At 42.1% G+C, this 19,245-nt stretch overlaps 1 protein-coding gene across 1 annotated transcript in view; it reads left to right on the top strand.

The window, feature by feature from the left end:
* Positions 1-19,245, top strand: part of LOC124612778 (protein 60A-like) — a 194,354-nt gene that overhangs the window by 129,246 nt on the left and 45,863 nt on the right. The window contains exon 2 of the mRNA XM_047141173.1: positions 5,526-5,697. Within this exon, the coding sequence (XP_046997129.1) occupies positions 5,526-5,697 (172 nt within the window). The remainder of the gene's footprint in view (positions 1-5,525; positions 5,698-19,245) is intronic.

Here is a 19,245-nt window from a genome sequence, read left to right on the forward strand (position 1 = left end):
TGGTCCTCCTCCGCGATTGGCTGCTGCTTTCGGAAGTAGTGCGCCAAAATGATGAACTTCTGTTACTAATTTTAGAAAAACTAAACAGTGAATTTACTTGCTTTTCATATGAAAACATCTCTCAATAGCAGGCTATCGTTCCATTATTTGAAAAGTGTTAATTACCAGCGGAATAGTAAACATAGCAGGCTATCGTTCCATTATTTGAAAAGTGTTAATTACCAGCAGAATAATGAACAATAGCTGAACGAAAAGGCAGACGAAGCACTTCGGAGATCTTCGGATGGTGGGCGAAGTAGTTCGGCTGTAAGATCAGAGCTGATTCGTCAGTCTCGGAGGAGAGACATGTTGCCTGCCGCTGTCGGTGTCCGTTAATAACTTAGTTAGCAATCTCTGTTTATTTGGACATGTAATTGAGAACAGTTTGAAAGTAATTACACTAGTAAAGAGTTCATTACTTTATTTTCTATGAAACTATGAAGAATGGAAATTATTTGTGATTCACAAAGTGGAATATAATTGTACATTTTCTCCTCTTCTGCTAATAAAAAGCGAGTGGCATCCCGTATAAACAAACCAACTGAAAATTTAATTATTCGTATAATAACAGTTCCTCGTTAAGAGTTTATTACGGCTTCGAGATAATCGATTCACGAGCTACGTGCTGTTTTCTGCGCAGGGGACAACTACTACAGAAGACTGCAGGTTGGTGAACGTTATTCAGAACTTATGCATTCCACTCTAAGAGGTGGAAGCAATTGGCCACCTCGCGTGTTATGCAGTCTTAGTACAAATGAGTTCGGTGACACATCATCTGTGGTAACATGGAAGAGGTATGGAGGAGGGAAATTTTCGGGGGAAGGGATTTAGCATATATACGTAAACCTCTCTTACTATCTATATGGTGCGCTGTCTCTCTTCTACTTGCCATAAGCGGTCTGTCAACGACATTCTACACGCCGTTCATGCCGAGCCACCCTGGGTTTACATTTCAGCAAGATAATGCGCGCCCGTACACGGTGACAGTTTCTTTCCACTGCTTGTGTCCGTGCTTGCAAAACCCTACCTTGGACAGCAAGGTCTCCGTGTTTCTCCCTAATTGACAACGCCTGGACCATTATGGGTAGCGGGGTTTTGGCGATCTAATGCGCCAGTTGGACAGAATTTGGCACGAATCCCTCAGGATGATATCCAGCAACTCTCATCAATCAACACCAAGCTGAGTAACTGCTTGCATAAGGGACAAAGGTAAACCAACGCGTTATTGGCTTGCTTCATTTGTGAAGCTCTTTCTCTTGTATAAATCACCCAGTAGTTTTTTTCTGAAATTGTAGTCATTTGTTTGTCAATAGATCACATAAACGATTTCCGTCCCAATCGGATAATTCCTTTCAGCGCGTCGTTTTTTTTTTCTCCCTTAGAGTATACAGGGTGGTCCACTGATAGAGACCGGGCCAAATATCTCACGAAATAAGCATCAAACGAAAAAACTACGAAGAACGAAACTCATCTAGCTTGAAGGGGAAAACCAGATGGTGCTATGGTTGGCCCGCTAGATGGCGCTGCAATAGGTCAAACGGATATCAACTGCGTTTTTTTAAAATAGGAACCCCCATTTTTATCACATATTCGTGTAGTACGTAAAGAAATATGAATGGACCACTTTTTTCGATCTGTGATAGATGGCGCTGTAATAGTCACAAACGTATAAGTACGTGGTATCACGTAACATTCCGCCAGTGCGGGCGGTATTTGCTTCGTGATACAGTACCCGTGTTAAAATGGACCGTTTATCAATTGCGGAACAGGTCGATATCGTGTTGATGTGTTGCTATTGTGATCAAACTGGCCAACGGTCGTGTACTGTGTATGCTGCTCGGTATCCTGGACGACATCATCCAAGAGTCCGGACCGTTCGCCGGATAGTTACGTTATTTAAGGGAACAGGAGGTGCTCAGCCGCATGTGAAACGTCAACCACGACCTGCAACAAATGATGATGCCCAAGTAGGTGTTTTAGCTGCTGTCGCGGCTAATCCGCACATCAGTAGCAGACAAACTGCGCGAGAATCGGGAATCTCAAAAACGTCGGTGTTGAAAATGCTACATCAACATCGATTGCACCCGTACCATATTTGTATGCACCAGAAATTGGATGGCGACGACTTTGAACGTCGTGTACAGTTCTGCCACTGGGCACAAGAGAATTTACGGGACGATGACAGATTTTTTGCACGCGTTCTATCTAGCGACGAAGTGTCATTCACCTACTGCGGTAACGTAAAGCGGCATAATATGCACTATTGGGCAACGGAAAATGCACGATGGCTGCGACAAGTGGAATATCAGCGACCTCGGCGGGTTAATGTATGGTGCGGCATTATGGGAGGAAGGATAATTGGCCCCCATTTTATCGATGGCAATCTAAATGGTGCAATGTATGCTAATTTCTTACTTAATGTTCTACCGATGTTACTACAAGATGTTTCACTGCATGAGAGAATGGCGATGTACTTCCAACATGATGGATGTCCGGCACATAGCTCGCGTGCGGTTGAAGCGGTATTGAATAGCATATTTGATGACAGGTGGATTGGTCGTCGAAGCACCATACCATGACCCGCACGTTCACCGGATCTGACGTCCCCGGATTTCTTTCTGTGGGGAAAGTTAAAGGATATTTGCTATCGTGGTCCACCGACAACGTCTGACAACATGCGTCAGTGCATTGTCAATGCATGTGCGAACATTACGGAAGGCGAACTACTCGCTGTTGAGAGGAATGTCGTTACACGTATTGCCAAATGCATTGAGGTTGACGGACATCATTTTGAGCATTTATTGCATTAATGTGGTATTTACAGGAAATCACGCTGTAACAGCATGCGTTCTCAGAAATGATAAGTCCACAAAGATACATGTATCGCATTGGAACAGCCGAAATAAAATGTTCAAAAGTACCTACATTCTGTATTTTAATTTAAAAAACCTACCTGTTACCAACTGTTCGTCTAAAATTGTGAGCCATATATTTGTGACTATTACAGCACCATGTATCACAAAGCGAAAAAAGTGGTCCAACTAAAACATTCATATTTCATTACGTACTACGCGAATATGCAATAAAAATGGGGGTTCCTATTTTGAAAAACGGAGTTGATATCCGTTTGAGCTATGGCAGCGCCATCTAGCGGGCCAACCATAGCGCCATCTGGTTTCCCCCTTCAAGCTAGACAAGTTTCGTTCTTTGTAGCTTTTTCGTTTGACGCTTATTTCGTGAGATATTTGGCCCGGTCACGATCAATGGACCACCCTGTATACGTAAACCCTCTCACTATCTGTATGGTGCGCTCTCTCTCTTCCACTCGCCATAAGCGGTCTGTCGACGACATTCTACACGCCGTTCATGCCGAGCCACCCTGGGTTTACATTTCAGCAAGATAATGCGCGCCCGTACACGGTGACAGTTTCTTTCCACTGCTTGTGTCCCTGCTTGCAAAACCCTACATGGGCCAGCAAGGTCGCCGGGTTTCTCCCTAATTGACACCGTCTGGACCATTACGGGCAGCGGGATTTTGACGATCTAATGCGCCAGTTGGACAGAAGTTGGCACGCTATCCCTCAGGATGATATCCAGCAACTCTTATCAATCAACACCAAGCCGAGTAACTGCTTGCATAAGGGCCAAAGGTAATCCAACGCAATATGGGCTTGCTTAATTTGTGAAGCTCTTTCTCTTGAATAAATCGCCCAGTTTTTTTTCTGAAATTGTAATCATTTGTTTTTTCAATAGATCACATAAACGATTTCCGTCCCAATCGGATAATTCCTTTCAGTGCGTCCTTTTTTTTTCCTTCCTTAGAGTATATACGAGGTTAGCTCCAAAAGAAATGCACACTATTTTTGTAAAAATACAGTTTTCATTCTGCAAATGAGAAAGTTTTACAGTGTGTAGATACATCCTTGCCGCTTGTTTTTAAACTTAATTCAACCTTTTCCCGTGAGTTGCGCCGTCATAGCATGTCTTCAACATGGCTGCTACGCTTGACGTTAGTCAGAAGCAAAGTGCTGTCATGGAATTTTTGTGCTGTGAAGACGAGTCAGTTGGAAACATCCACAACAGGTTGAAAAAGGTGTATGCTGCTGTCTATCGCAGTACAGTTAGTCGGTGGGCAAGCAGGTTACGTGATGAAAGCGGGCACGGCAATATTGAGGATTGTCCTCGCAGCGGCAGGCCTCGTACTGCATACACTCCAGACAATGTGCAGAGAGTTAACGAATTGGTGACTGCTGACAAATGCATCACAGTGAACGAATTGTCACGCTACGTTGGGATAGGGGAAGGAAGTGTTTGCAGAATACTGAAAGTGTTGGCGTTAAAAAAGGTTTGTGCCAGGTGGGTTCCCAGGATGTTGACAGTGGCTCACAAAGAAACAAGAAAAACGGTATGCAGCGACCTTTTGGAGCAGTACGAGAATGGTGGAGATGAATTTCTTGGAAGAATTGTGACAGGTGATGAAACATGGCTCCATCATTTTTCACCAGAGACGAAGAGGCAATCAATGGAGTGGCATCATGCAAATTCACCCAAAAAAAAAAAAAATAATTCAAAACCACACCTTCTGCTGGAAAAGTTATGGCTACGGTGTATTTCGATTCCGAAGGACTCTTGCTTGTGGACATCATGCCAAGTGGAACCACCATAAATTCTAATGCATATGTGACGACACTGAAGAAATTTCAAGATCGGTGTTCGACCACACCGGCAAAAGCAGGATGTTTTGCTGTTGCACGACAACGCACGGCCACATGTCAGTCAAAAAACCATGGAACTGATCACAAAAAAAAAACGCGCGGGATCAGCCGAGCGGTCTAAGGCGCTGCACTCATGGACTGTGCGGCTGATCCCGGCGGAGTTTCGAGTCTTCCCTCGGATAATTTAGGTTAACTAGAGTGTAAGCTTAGGGACTGATGACCTTAGCAGTTAAGTCCCATAAGATTTCACACATATTTTTTTTATCACAAAACTCGGATGGACAACGCTGAAACACCCGCCTTGCTGGCTCCATGTGACTATCATCTCTTTGGGAAACTGAAAGACTCTCTTCGTGGAACAAGGTTTGAAGGTGATGACTCCCTTACGCACGCTGTCAAACATTGGCTGCAAGAGGTTGGTCCAGAATTTTACTGTGCGGGTATACAGGCGCTGGTTCCAAGATGACGTAAGGCAGTTGAGAGGGATGGAAATTATATGGAGAAATGAAAATATTGCTCCTAAATGATGTATCTACACACTGTAAATCTTTCAAACATGTAGAATAAAAGATGGATGAAAAAAAATAGTGTGCATTTCTTTTGGAGTGACCCTCGTATAATGAACAAGATCGGGCCCTATATCGGTCCCTGTGGTATACCTACAGTGCTTATTGTTCCTTTTGGTTGCGCGCCCATTAGCTGTAGTGGTTGATGCTAGAAACGGCCGCAGCAGCGCCGCTCGGTGTGAGAGAGTGTCGGGTGTGTGTGCAGGACACCACGGGATGCGGCACGAGCGCGACCGGCTGCTGTCGTTCGACGTGTCGGAGGTGCCGCTGCAGGAGCGCATCCTGGGGGCGGAGCTGCGGGTGTTCCAGCAGGCGCGCGCCGCGCCCGCCGCCTCCTTCAGCCTCACCGCCTACCAGCTGGTCGGCGACGACAAGATGTGAGTAGCCCGGCCGCGCCGCTCTGCTGCCTACTGCCACGTCAGTACGTTGACGACCTGCTACTCAGGAGTGGCGTTAGTATCATTTTAAACATTGGCATTTGTTACTATTAAAGCAATGGCAACACAGACGTTTTTATTTATTTATTGCTTGTTCACTTTTGCCAGATAAGGACCTAAGGGACTTGAAAGTCTCTTCGGTTTTGCTGCCGGATCCTAAAATGAACTTGACTCGATATTTCGGCGGTCCAACTGGTCGCCATCTTCATGGAGAATGCTGCTTCTGCTGATGAGTCCCGCTGAGAACTGTCGATAGGCTGCAAATCGACGTCCTATATAGGCCACCATTCAGTACACGGCGCATGCGCCGCCCATCACGGTTGCTGCCCTCCAAGACAGGGAGGTGGCGCCGCCCTTAGTGGAACACTGGCGGCAACGATATACCGCACTCAGGACCGCACCGAAGAGCGTTCAGTTTTGATACGAGATAGTACAGGATTCCACGTCCTGCTAAGAGGAAACCCATTGTCCCTGTTGATTAAATTATCCGCCAACCTTGATCGCCTCTTTATAGACACTGTTCCAAAAACAGTATATATTGGCAACTGCCACAGTATCATCAAATTTCATACTGTCTCCCTCATTTAAGCAGTGTTCTGCTACACCGATTTTTCCGCCTGTTGTAGCTTCGTATGACGGCAATGTTCCACACACCTATCATGAACTGTGCGAATCGAACGGCCAATGTAAGCCTTCACACATTGACACGGAATTTTGTATACACCAGGTTTCCTAAGCCCCAAATCATCTCATAGAGCCGAGTAGTGCCCTAATATTAGAAGGTGGACGGAACACACTCTTAATGTTAAAGTTCCTCAAAATTCGTCCAGTCTTAAAAGATGTGCCTCCAGCATAAGGAATAAAGGCCACCGATTTATGTTCCTCTTCATGCACCTGTAGAGATGGTCCAAACTCGATAATACGACGAATCTGCTTCTCTGAGTATCCATTTTCCTTAAAAACAGCCAAAGAAAATCGTCAGTTCTCAGTGGGAGTCATCAGCAGAAGCAGCATTCTCCATGAAGATGGCGACCAGTTGGTCGCCGAAATATCGAGTCAAGTTGACTTTAGGATCCGACAGCAAACCCGAAGAGACTTTCAAGACTTATTACGCTGGGAAAGACTACGAACGCACACCTAAGGGACTTTCTTACATCTGACCAGGAACAACACATACAAAAACATTACATAATAATAATAATAACAACAACGATTTACACTATTAATGAATATAATAATTGGTAATAATACTAATGGTAACACTAATAATGATGATAAAATAATGGAGGAATTAAGAATTATATTAATTAGTTATTACATTACAAACTCAATAAATAATGTGCATTATTAGTAAAAAGTAATAATTTCCAGTAATAATAATAATAATAATAATAATAAACAACTTCGAGAATACAAGGAGCTTCCGGAAAGGCCGCTCCTGTGCTAAACAAATTTTTAATTTGAAATCAATAATCCGACACACAATACTAAATGGCAAAAATATAGTGGTTTCTTTCATTGACTTTAAAAAAGCCTTTGACTCCGTGAATAGAGAGACCCTAGATGGCATCGTCAGAGAATTTGTGGTCAACAACAGGCTAGCAAACATTATCAGAGAAACTTTAACAGGCACGACTTCCGAAGTGAAGTGTATGGGAGAATTGTCCCAACCATTTGGAATCAAGACATGCGTGCGACAGGGCGATGGATTATCACCAATACTATTTAACTGTGTTCTGGAGAAGATTGTGAGAATTTGGAATTCCGAACTTGAAAATCAAGGGATTAGCCCAGTCTAGGAAGAAAATCGGGAGGAATCGAAGTCAATTGCATGGCTTTTGCTGTTGATTTTGCAATGCTTTCAGAGAATTTAGAAGAAGCGCTCATACAGATCATCCTACTATAAAGGATCGCTGGCAAGGCAGGAGTTAGGATCTCGAAAGAGAACACCAGATTCATGACAAGTGACAAACATGGACGACAGTTCATCGAAATAGAGATTGGACGGATTGAGAGAGTAAAAAATTTCAAATACCTCGGTGAAGCCATACAAGAGAACGGACTGGAGAAAGCTGCTGTGGGGGCCGGATCTCAAAAATGGAGAGACCTTACGGATTAACTAAAAACATTTACAACAAAAAGTGCATCTCTTGTAATGCCAAAATAAAGCACACCAGTGCTGTGGTAAAAACAGTCTCTGTATGCCAGCGAATGCCTCTCAGTGAATTACAAGTTGGAAAAGCTGGAGATACTACAAAGAAGAATATTACGGAAAATCATGGGTCCAACACAGGTTGAAACTGGCTGAAAAATTCGAAGCAATAATGGAATCTATAAAAAGGTGGAGAAAATCTCGGAGACAGTGAAGAAGAGGAGGTTATCATGTCTAGGACACCTGTACAGAATGAACAAAACTAGGCCAACCAAAAGGATATTCGGCTATCTCTGGAAAAAGGAAAAAACAGCGACATGGATTAAGCATGCTCGTAAAGCTCTGGAAAGGTTCAACATTCAGGAAGTTCAGATATTAAATAGGGATATATTTCGGACCATGATTCAAAATTTGGAAGGATTTCAAGTGGAAAGAACTAAGAAGACTGGAAGAGCCTGGACGGATGAACAGAAGCAACAGCACAGCGTCCATATGAAGGAATACTGTAGAAAGAGGAATCTTCAGACAAAGGAGAAATAAAATTGTAGAGTGATCCTAAGTGGTCAATTCGTAAATAAAAAAATAATAATGGCAACACTAATAATAATAACAAAATAACGGAGGCGTTAAGAATTATACTGATTAGTTTAGCACTTTTGAAACCTTGTTTGGTATTAGAATAAGTGAAAAGGTTAATGAAAGAGGAGAGAATTGAATTACACTGAGGTGACAAAATTCTTGGGGTAGCGATATGCACATACACAGACCGTGGAAGCATCGCGTTCACAAGTTATAAAAGGGCAGTGAATTGGTGGAGCTGTCTTTTGTACTCAGGTGATCATTTGAAACAGTTTCCGACGTGATTGTGGCCGCACGACGGGTATTCATGGCTTCCAGAACACTGCTCAATATTTACAGCAGGGCTAGTCGCCCTCTTTCAGGCCGGATAGTACATCCGGTGACACGGGCTTTTTAATTGTGTCATCTATTCCGATTCTCTCATTGCCCTTCAGAGCCTCTGTGTGCTGTACACAGTCAATGCCCTAGCGCAACTTGTGCTAGAAAGCTTCCACTTGCTCGCTGTTGAGGGAGCTACTGTGATGTTCATGTGGGTTCCTAGCCACGTCGGTCTGACAGGAAATGAGGCTGCTGGCGCTGGGACCAAGGCTGCAGCCCTCCTAACTCTGTCTGTTAGCTCTTCCATCGCTTCGGATGATCTCAGTGTTACCACCTTTCGGCAGGTGGTGTTACTTTATCGTCACCATTGGTCTTCTGTTCACGGGAGTAAACCCTGGGGAATTAAAACTCTTCCCTGGCTTGGCCGATCTCATCCCGACCCACTAGCCGCGAGATCATTTTAGCTAGGTTGAGCATTGGGCATTATCGTTTTAGTCGTCGCCATTTGTTAAGTGGTGATCCCCTGCCACTTACTGCTCATTGTCTTCATCTTTTGACGGTTCGCCATTTCCTGACCGCATGCTCTTTTTTTAACAACTTACGTTCTAATGTATGTTTGCCGTCTTGAGTTAACGGTTGTTTTAGCGAACGATGCGCAGACTGTCGACCTCGTTTTTACTTTTTATCCGTCCTAGCAATATGCCAAAGGAATTTAATCTTTGGTTCGGCATCTCTGCTGTCTCTACAGTGTATTTTTTGGGCCTTTCTCCTCTGAGAAGTCTTTATTCTTAACTCGCTTTCTTTCCGTCGATTGGGCTTTACGCATCGTCGTTTTTAAGTTCTTTTACTTCTTGATGAAGTCAGGTTACGACTTGAGCACGTATGATCTCAATTGTTTTTGCGCCCTAAAGCGAACCAGAAAAAAGAATAAAGCGAACGACGGACGCGAGTGCCATTGCTAATAACACGACATCGCCTACAGCGCCGTTCTGTGGCTCGTGACCCTATCTACATCTATACTCCGCAAGCCACCTGACGGTGTGTGGCGGAGGGTACCTCGAGTACCTGTATCGGTTCTCCCTTCTAGTCCAGTCTCGTATTGTTCGTGGAAAGAAGGATTGTCGGTATGCTTCTGTGTGGGCTCTAATCTCTCTGATTTTATCCTCATGGTCTCTTCGCGAGATATACGTAGGAGGGAGCAATATACTGCTTGACTCTTCGGGCCGGCCGAAGTGGCCGTGCGGTTAAAGGCGCTGCAGTCTGGAACCGCGAGACCGCTACGGTCGCAGGTTCGAATCCTGCCTCGGGCATGGATGTTTGTGATGTCCTTAGGTTAGTTAGGTTTAACTAGTTCTAAGTTCTAGGGGACTAATGACCTCAGCAGTTGAGTCCCATAGTGCTCAGAGCCATTTGAACCATTTTTTGACTCTTCGGTGAAGGTATGTTCTCGAAACTTCAACAAAAGCCCGTACCGAGCTACTGAGCGTCTCTCCTGCAGAGTCTTCCACTGGAGTTTATCTATCATCTCCGTAACGCTTTCGCGATTACTAAATGGTCCTGTAACGAAGCGCGCTGCTCTGCGTTGGATCTTCTCCATCTCTTCTATCAATCCTATCTGGTACGGATCCCACACTGCTGAGCAGTATTCGAGCAGTGGGCGAACAAGCGTACTGTAACCTTCTTCCTTAGTTTTCGGATTGCATTTCCTTAGGATTCTTCCAATGAATCTCAGTCTGGCATCTGCTTTACCTGTCGGTTGAACGAATGGAAAACCGTGGTTTGTCACATGACTCCTGATTTCATTTGGTAAGAGCTGATGGGAGGGTTCTATTAATGCCCAGATCCGGTGAAGCCATGGACCCAAGTTGTCAACAAGGCACTGTCCAAGATGGTGGTCACTCCCTGAAGGCGTGGGCTATGTTTACGTGGAATGGTCTGGGTCCTCTGGTCCAACTTAACCAACTTGGAGACCGTCTGCAGCCATACATGGACTTCATGTTCCCAAACAACGATGGAATTTTCTCGTTGTCACATGCCGCAATTGTTCGCGATTGGTTTGAAGAACATTTTGAACAATTCGAGCGAATGATCTGTCGACCCAGATCACCCGACGTGAATCCCATCTAACATTTATGGTTCATAATCGAGAAGTTAGGTCTTGCACAAAATCCTGCACTGACAACACTCGCAGTTAGGGCGGCTACAGAGGCTTCGGCTCAATATTTCCTCAGGGGACCAACGACTTGTTGAGTGCATGCCACGTCGACTTGCTATACTAAGCTAGGCAATAGGAGGCCTAACACAATATTAGGTGGTATCCCGTGACTTTTGTCGCATCATTGTACAACAAGCGTTTAAAGGAACAGTGCTCTGAAAAAGTGTACATTTCTCGTATTGGCTATCGTTGGATATTCTTTATGGCATTGGTAAATGCTTAACACTGCAACAATGCCTCGAATCGCTTCCTACAATTTCGGTAACGAATCACCTTCGGGAAAGACTGTTTGCAATTGGTTCGCAGAATTTTCTGTCGGAAAAATGGTTCAAGTGGCTCTGAGCACTAAGGGACTTAACACCTAAGGTCATCAGTCCCCTAGAACTTAGAACTACTTAAACCTAACTAACCTAAGGACATCACACAGATCCACGCCCGAGGCAGGATTCGAACCTGCGACAGTAGCAGTCGCGCGGTTCCGGACTGAAGCGCCTAGAACCACTCGGCCACCGTCGGCGCTTCTGTCGGGATGAATTTCATGAATGTTGATGAAAATCGGTTACTGTCCCAAAAATCATTCATGCTGCGCACATGACTGAAGAGGATTGGCATCTGACTTACTGTAAGACAGACCCATTCTTACAAGGGAAATCCAATCGGGTATGTCGAAACCTGCCATGAAATTTTTTATAGAGAAAAAATTTATCGAAAGAAAAATTATGTCAAAATTTTAGCTGCTAAAGTGCACTCCAAGCACGTGTATTTTAAAAACAAATGTTGAAAATTGCCAAATTCGTAGTTCGCCATTTGGCTGTAAAAATGTATCATGCACATATCATTGGTTGACGACACCTTGGTAAACAGGAAACGCGGCACGACGTAATCGTAATTTATAAAGCGAACTTCAGTTTCCGTTGATAGTGTAAGTAGGCTGTTTAAGTTTTCTTATTGGCAACGTTACGTAGCGCTCTGTATGAAAATCACTGGCTGTGCTGTGTGCAGTCTGTGGCTAGTTTGCATTGTTGTCTGCCATTGTAGTGTTGGGCAGCGGCAGCTGGATGTTAACAGCGCGTAGCGTTGCGCAGTTGGAGGTGAGCCGCCAGCAGTGATGGATGTGGGGAGAGAGATGGCGGAGTTTTGAAATTTGTAAGACTGTCATGAACTGCTATATATAATATGACTAGATTTATTTTTCTTGTTTGCTGCACATTGCCTTATATTAGTTGTAATATTGCAATTGCTTTGCTAATCTCTATAATGCTGCTTCCTTTGCAAATCTGCATTTTTTTGTCATTGGTGTTTGTGTTAATTGTTTTGTGCTGCTGCATTGCCTCGCCCCTTAGTTTAGCATCTGAGCTCAGTAGATTTAAGTTAGCTTAAGACAGGGTAGACTATATAAGAGAATGAGTTGCGATGAATTGGAAGAAACGCACTGAGAGGTTATACGAAAAAAGTACAGAAAGCAGGTATAGATAGGACCTTTTGGGAATAATGAAGAACGAAGGGAGATCTCCGAGAAGAAAAGAAAGTGTTTGTGGACCCTTGTGTATTTATGTTCTTCCTGTCTTAATATGTTTATCTGATAAGACTTATGTTGCAGAATGTTTCTAATACTCAGCTACATGAACTATGATGAATAATACTGTTATCCTCAAATATAATTTGCATTAATAATATGTTATTTACTTTGTAAAGATGTTAGACATTATTAATTCTGTTCTGTTTTAATGCTCATGTGTGAAGTCGATGTTTCAATAATTATTCTGATCTTTTATGTATGTACTCATGTCATAATTCCTGTAACACTGATGTATATGTTATTTCGATTCTTTTGTAAAGCCCATATTACTACAAATGTTATCTGTACTATTATGTTCTTTAATGATGTATTTTGTACCTTTGTAATTGTATTTTCATGTTGTAAATTTATAATTGTATAGACACCAGTTCTTCAAATTAAGTTACATTTCACTGCACACGTTTCTGTTGGTCATAGTATATGGACAATATGTGAGAAGTAGGGACTGATAGTGTTTGCACGTGTGTTAATGATTCAGCAAGGGACTGGATAACAGCATTGCTGGTTCTAAGGACAATTCCAGAAACTTTGTGAGTGCACAAGTGGTGGTTTATGGACTTGCTATATTGTCCGCAAGACTCTTCGATGGTGATTGTGCACCTGCACATTTGCAACAGATGGCTGCCGGCCGTCTCTACAAGGACTACAGTGGGTCTGCGTCTTTGCTGACTCACCAGTACCATTATTTCTACAAGGACTGCAGTGGGTCTGCGCCTCTGGTGGCCCACCAATATCGTAATCTCTACCAGGACTACAGTGGGTCTGCTCTGTAATGACCTACCAATACTCTTCAAAACTTCGATTGACTCTGCTGTGGGTTTGCTCTGTTGTGGCCCATTACTTGTCTGCATGTCAAGAGTCAGCACTGTCTTTCCATTGGAAGGACAACACTACTCCTTCAAGACAACATGGAAATCCACTACTTCTGTGTGCATTTTCTTTTACTGCTCAGACTTTGAGAAAAAACACTGCTATTTTACTGTGATGAACGATCAGGACTGTCTTTATGGACTGTGAGAAAATTTTAGCTTTTGACCAACAGTGTATCAATAAGTGTGTGCATTTGATATCTTTGTTATTGTAATTATGAAAAATTTTATCAAATCATTATTGGCCACTGCCCAAAACAATTTGTAAAATTTTTTGTGGGGAGCATAGGGGCTATGTAAGTAGGCTGTTTATGTTTTCTTATTGGCAACGTTATGTAGCGCTCTGTATGAAAATCACTGGCTGTGCTGTGTGCAGTCTGTGGCTAGTTTGCATTGTTGTCTGCCATTGCAGAGTTGGGCAGCGGCAGCTGGATGTTAATAGCGCGTAGCGTTGCGCAGTTGGAGGTGAGCCGCCAGCAGTGATGAATGTGGGGAGAGAGATGGCGGAGTTTTGAAATTTGTAAGACTGTCATGAACTGCTATATATAATATGACTATTAAGGTAAATACAGTGTTTGTTCTCTATTAAAATCTTTCATTTGCTAACTATGCCTATCAGTAGTTAGTGCCTTCCTTGGTTTGAATCTTTTATTTAGCTGGCAGTAGTGGCGCTCGCTGTATTGCAGTAGTTAGAGTAACGAAGATTTTTGTGAGGTAAGTGATTTGTGAAACGTATAGGTTAATATTAGACAGGGCCATTCTTTTGTAGGGATTATTGAAAGTCAGATTGCGTTGCGCTAAAAAATATTGTGTGTCAGTTAAAGCACAGTCTTGTATAATTCTTCAAAAAGGGGACGTTTCAATAATTACTTTGACACAACTATTCAGTTACTATTTGGTCTGATCTGCAGGTCACTTAATATCCATAATAATTACCAGTTGCCTTTCTGGTGTCACTAGGTGTTAGCAATGGAGATGAAAATGAATTAATTTTCTTTGTGTTTTCTTCATATATGCCTCATTATAGCTTCTGTATTTCTGCAGAGTTTCATAGTAACGTGGAATCCAACTAATTTTTCAACCTTGTAAAGATGAAATATAGAGAACGTGGTCTGCAGTCGAAATCACGTACTTCTCGTGAACACCTACATATATGTGACATTCGTTTGAAATATGTCTACATTTCGCTAGGAATTGTGAAAACTTAGGAGAAACGAAATAACTCTGACGAGTCTGTGAACTGTGTTCGAACAATGATTGGTCTGCTAATTAAATTCCAGAACAAAAATACATACCTTCCTAGCCCGAAGAAAACATGCATCCGCATCTACACTATTACTCTGCAATTAACATTTAAGTGCCTAGCAGAGGGTTCATCTAACCGCCTTCAAGCTACTTCCCTACCGTTGCACTCTCGAACAGCACGCGGGGAAAAGAACACTTAAATCTTTCTGTGCGAGCTCGTGAGTTCTCTTATTTTATTATGACGAATATTTCTCCCCATGTAGGTGGGCGCAAAAAAAAAAAGAAAAAAATTCGCACACAGACCTGAGAAAGCTGATGGTTGAAATTTCATGGAAAGGTCTTGTCACTGCGAAAAACGCCTTTGTTTGTATGTATCATATCCGTGGCACTTTCTCCCTTATTTCGCGATAATACAGAACGAACTGTCCTTCGGTGAACTTTTTCGATGTCGTCCGCCAGTCTAACTGATGCGGATTTCACACCACAGAGCAGCACTGCAGAAGAAAGAGGACAAGTCTAGTGTAAGCATTCTCTTTAGCAGACCTGTTACATTTTCTCATTGTTGTACCAGTCTCTGGTTTGCTTTCCCCACAACATTGTCTTTGTGATCGTTTCAATTTCGCTTACTCTAATTGTAATCCCTATGTGTTTAGTTGAGATAATGATCTTTAGATTTGTGTGATTTATCGTGTAACTGAAATTTAGCGGATTCCGTTTAGTACTCATATCGATGAATTCACTCTTTTCTTTATTTGGAGTCAATTATCGCTTTTTTACACCATATAATATCTTGTCTAAATCATTTTGCAATTCGTTGCATTTTATGGAAAAGAATGTCGGTAAATTACTATGTTCACTTCAAGTAACCATGAATAGGAGATGTTAATAGGTAAAACTATAGAGAAATTCGCAGCTGACATGAAGATGATGCTTCTTGTTACCACCTCAAATGGCGTTTAAAAAGCAAATCAGTCAGGTTCTGTGCAACAACTGCCTGCAAATCACACATTATCGATTCGAGCGAAAAAAAGGGAGTCGCTTGTGCAGACTATGAATGCTATACAACAAAGCCAATGAAAAAAAGAAATGTTTACTTGCAAAAATCCTTTAACTGACGTGGTGAAATCTGGAACGTTGGAGAGAATAATTTTCAATATTACATCCGAAACTTCTTCTTATCAGTTGTAGAAATTAATTAATTGGTTTTGTTGGACTCTTGCGGTGCACATAATGATACCTCTTTTTTGTCTTTAGGAGGACAACGAAAAGATTGTTAATATAATTCGGATTGCACCTGGAACTAATAGTGCGATTCAGCCTCCCGATAAAAGAAATTTTTCGACAATGTTAAGCGCTCTTCAGAAAGTTCTCGGTCAGTATGATTTCCGATAGCTCTTCGTCATTTTAGGTTTATCAGTGGAGCAGTGTTGATAAAGCTCAGTCATTTGTGCATTGTCAGTTTGCGTCAGCAAGTTTTACGAATCTGATAAGGTACGCCTGATGCAAAGCACAATATGCGGGACAACGGTCACTGCCATTTCCCGTAATTCTGCCTAAATGTAACAAGTAATTACTGTGAAGTGCCTGAATGCATTAATTTTTCTCTTATCAGATATGTCAGAAAAATGTTTGTTTTCGTCATCCTATAGAACACTTTGCATTTTTGTGGCTGCTGCAGGAAATAAACAAGGAACTGTTTCATTGTTAGTAACACATACATGATTAAAAAATTATCGCAAGAACTATGCTACAGGACTTGTTGTAAAATACAGGGTGTACATAAAGTTCGGGAACACTTTCAATTATTTATTGCATAAGGAGGGTGCGCGATCGTGAATGAACATTATCGTGCTAAACTACATTAAAACGTTAAAATTAAAATTGTGACATTAAAAACTAGATCTTATTTAGCCGTGGACATATTAAATTAATAAAATTGCCATTTTTTTAAATTTTAATTGTAAAATTATGACATTAGAAATCAGTTCGTGTTTAGCTGTATACACATTAGAATTAATAAAATGGGCATTTTATTAATTTTAATATATGCAAGGCTAAATACGTCATAATTTTAGTTGGTTCAAATGGCTCTGAGCACTATGGGACTTAACATCTGAGGTCATCAGTCCCCTAGAACTTTAAACCTAACTAACCTAAGGACATCACACACATCCATGCCCAAGGCAAGATTCGAACCTGCGACCGTAGCGGTCGCGCGGTTTCAGACTGAAGCGCCTAGAACCGCTCGGCCACACCGGCCGGACCATAATTTTACTTTTAATCATTGTATATATAACTTTATACAAAAATTTGTAGACACAATAATGTGCTCTTTTGTTTTCTTCCTCGCAGTCTGTTTCAACAGAAAACTTGAATATTAGGAAAATTATATTTATTGTTTCTGGGCTTATAATTAGAATACTTCTACGCAGTCTGAAACGTCCAAAACATTGTGATACTACTTGTTCGCAGATTAAAAGTAAGCGAGATAATTTAAGTGAAGCTACTAACCTGGGTGGAAAGTCTCTATCATTTCATTTCATTTCATTTCAAGCAACTTCAATTCCATTCGACATCAAGTTTCGTTGTAATGTAATAAAAACAAACAAGCCTCATGGGCAAACATTCAAATAATTTGGAACTTGCTTACGATCAAGGTGTTTCTCGCGTAGTCAGTTGTATTTTGCCTTTTCAAGAACTGGTAGTTCAGAAAGCTAGTTCATGCTGTTAACACAAAAGTACCCAAAAAACGAAAAATGTTTATCAACATTAAAAACAAAAAACGATAGCAAAAGTTTTTTTCATTCATATTCTGTAGGATTTGCGAGGCCGGGATTCGAACGTGGTCTCCTGTTCACTAGTCAGATGCGGTAACTACTACGCCACCCTGGCTGGCACTGCAGCTAACACAACTGCACGGAATACGCTAGCATGTCTCCCTCGCTAATACAAACTCCAGTTCAGCATCAGCCCATCTTGATGTTTCCCTTCTTACCTCACAGATAAAGTTGAGACTTAATATGTCTCTGAAACATATAATTTATCTGATCTATATGGTTTATTATAATTTTGAGTTCCATATCTACAAAGCGGGCGAATTCGCGACGTGGTGCCAAAATTTGCGTCCTGACACAATTCCTGTGAATACCCCAGCTTAGGACGTACATATAGTTTCCGTACATATAAGGAGCGATCAAAAAGTTTCCATTTGAGGGCATTGCTGCACGGTATATGCAACGTAGCACACGACACGACACCGATGCAGGTATGTTGTTGTTGGTGTTGTTGTGGTCTTCAGTCCTGAGACTGGTTTGATGCACCTCTCCATGCTACTCTATCCTGTGCAAGCTTCTTCATCTCCCAGTACCTACTGCAGCCTACATCCTTCTGAATCTGCTTAGTGTATTCATCTCTTGGTCTCCCTCTACGATTTTTACCCTCCACTCTGCCCTCCAGTACTAAATTGGTGGTCCCTTGATGCCTCAGATTATGTCCTACCAACCGATCCCTTCTTCTAGTCAAGTTGTGCCACAAACTCCTCTTCTCCCCAATTCTATTCAATACCTCCTCATTATTTATGTGATCCACCCATCTAATCTTCAGCATTCTTCTGTAGCACCACATTCCAAAAGCTTCTATTCTCTTCTTGTCCAAACTATTTATCGTCCATGTTTCACTTCCATACATGGCTACACTCCATACAAATACTTTCAGAAACGACTTCCTGACACTTAAATCAATACTCGATGTTAACAAATTTCTCTTCCTCAGAAACGCTTTCCTTGCCATTGCCAGTCTACATTTTATATCCTCTCTACTTCGACCTTCATCAGTTATTTTGCTTCCCAAATAGCAAAACTCCTTTACTACTTTAAGTGTCTCATTTCCTAATTTAATTCCCTCAGCATCACCCGACTTAATTCGAATACATTCCATTATCCTCGTTTTGCATTTGTCGATGTTCAACGTATACCCTCCTTTCATGATACTGTCCATTCCGTTCAACTGCTCTTCCAAGTCCTTTGCTGTCTCTGACAAAATTACAATGTCATGGGCGAACCTCAAAGTTTTTATTTCTTCTCCACGGATTTTAATACCTACTCCGAACTTTTCTTTTGTTTCCTTTACTGCTTGGCTCAATATACAGATTGAATAGCATCGGGGAGAGGCTGCAGCCCTGTCTCCCTCCCTTCCCAACCACTGTTTCCCTTTCATGTCCCTCGACTCTTATAACTGCCATCTGCTTTCTGTACAAATTGTAAATAGCTTTTCGCTCCCTATATTTTACCCCTGCCACCTTCAGTAAGATAAGTCGTAGGGTCAGTATTGCCTCACGTGTTCCAACATTTCTACGGAATCCAAACTGATCTTCCCTGAGGTCGGCTTCTACCAGTTTTTCCATTCGTCTGTAAAGAATTCGCGTTAGTATTTTGCAGCTATGACTTATTAAACTGATAGTTCGGTAATTTTCACATCTGTCAAAACCTGCTTTCTTTGGGATTGGAATTATTATATTCTTCTTGAAGTCTGA

This window comes from Schistocerca americana, chromosome 4 (assembly GCF_021461395.2).
Source record: "Schistocerca americana isolate TAMUIC-IGC-003095 chromosome 4, iqSchAmer2.1, whole genome shotgun sequence".
NCBI classification, from domain to species: Eukaryota; Metazoa; Arthropoda; class Insecta; order Orthoptera; family Acrididae; genus Schistocerca; species Schistocerca americana.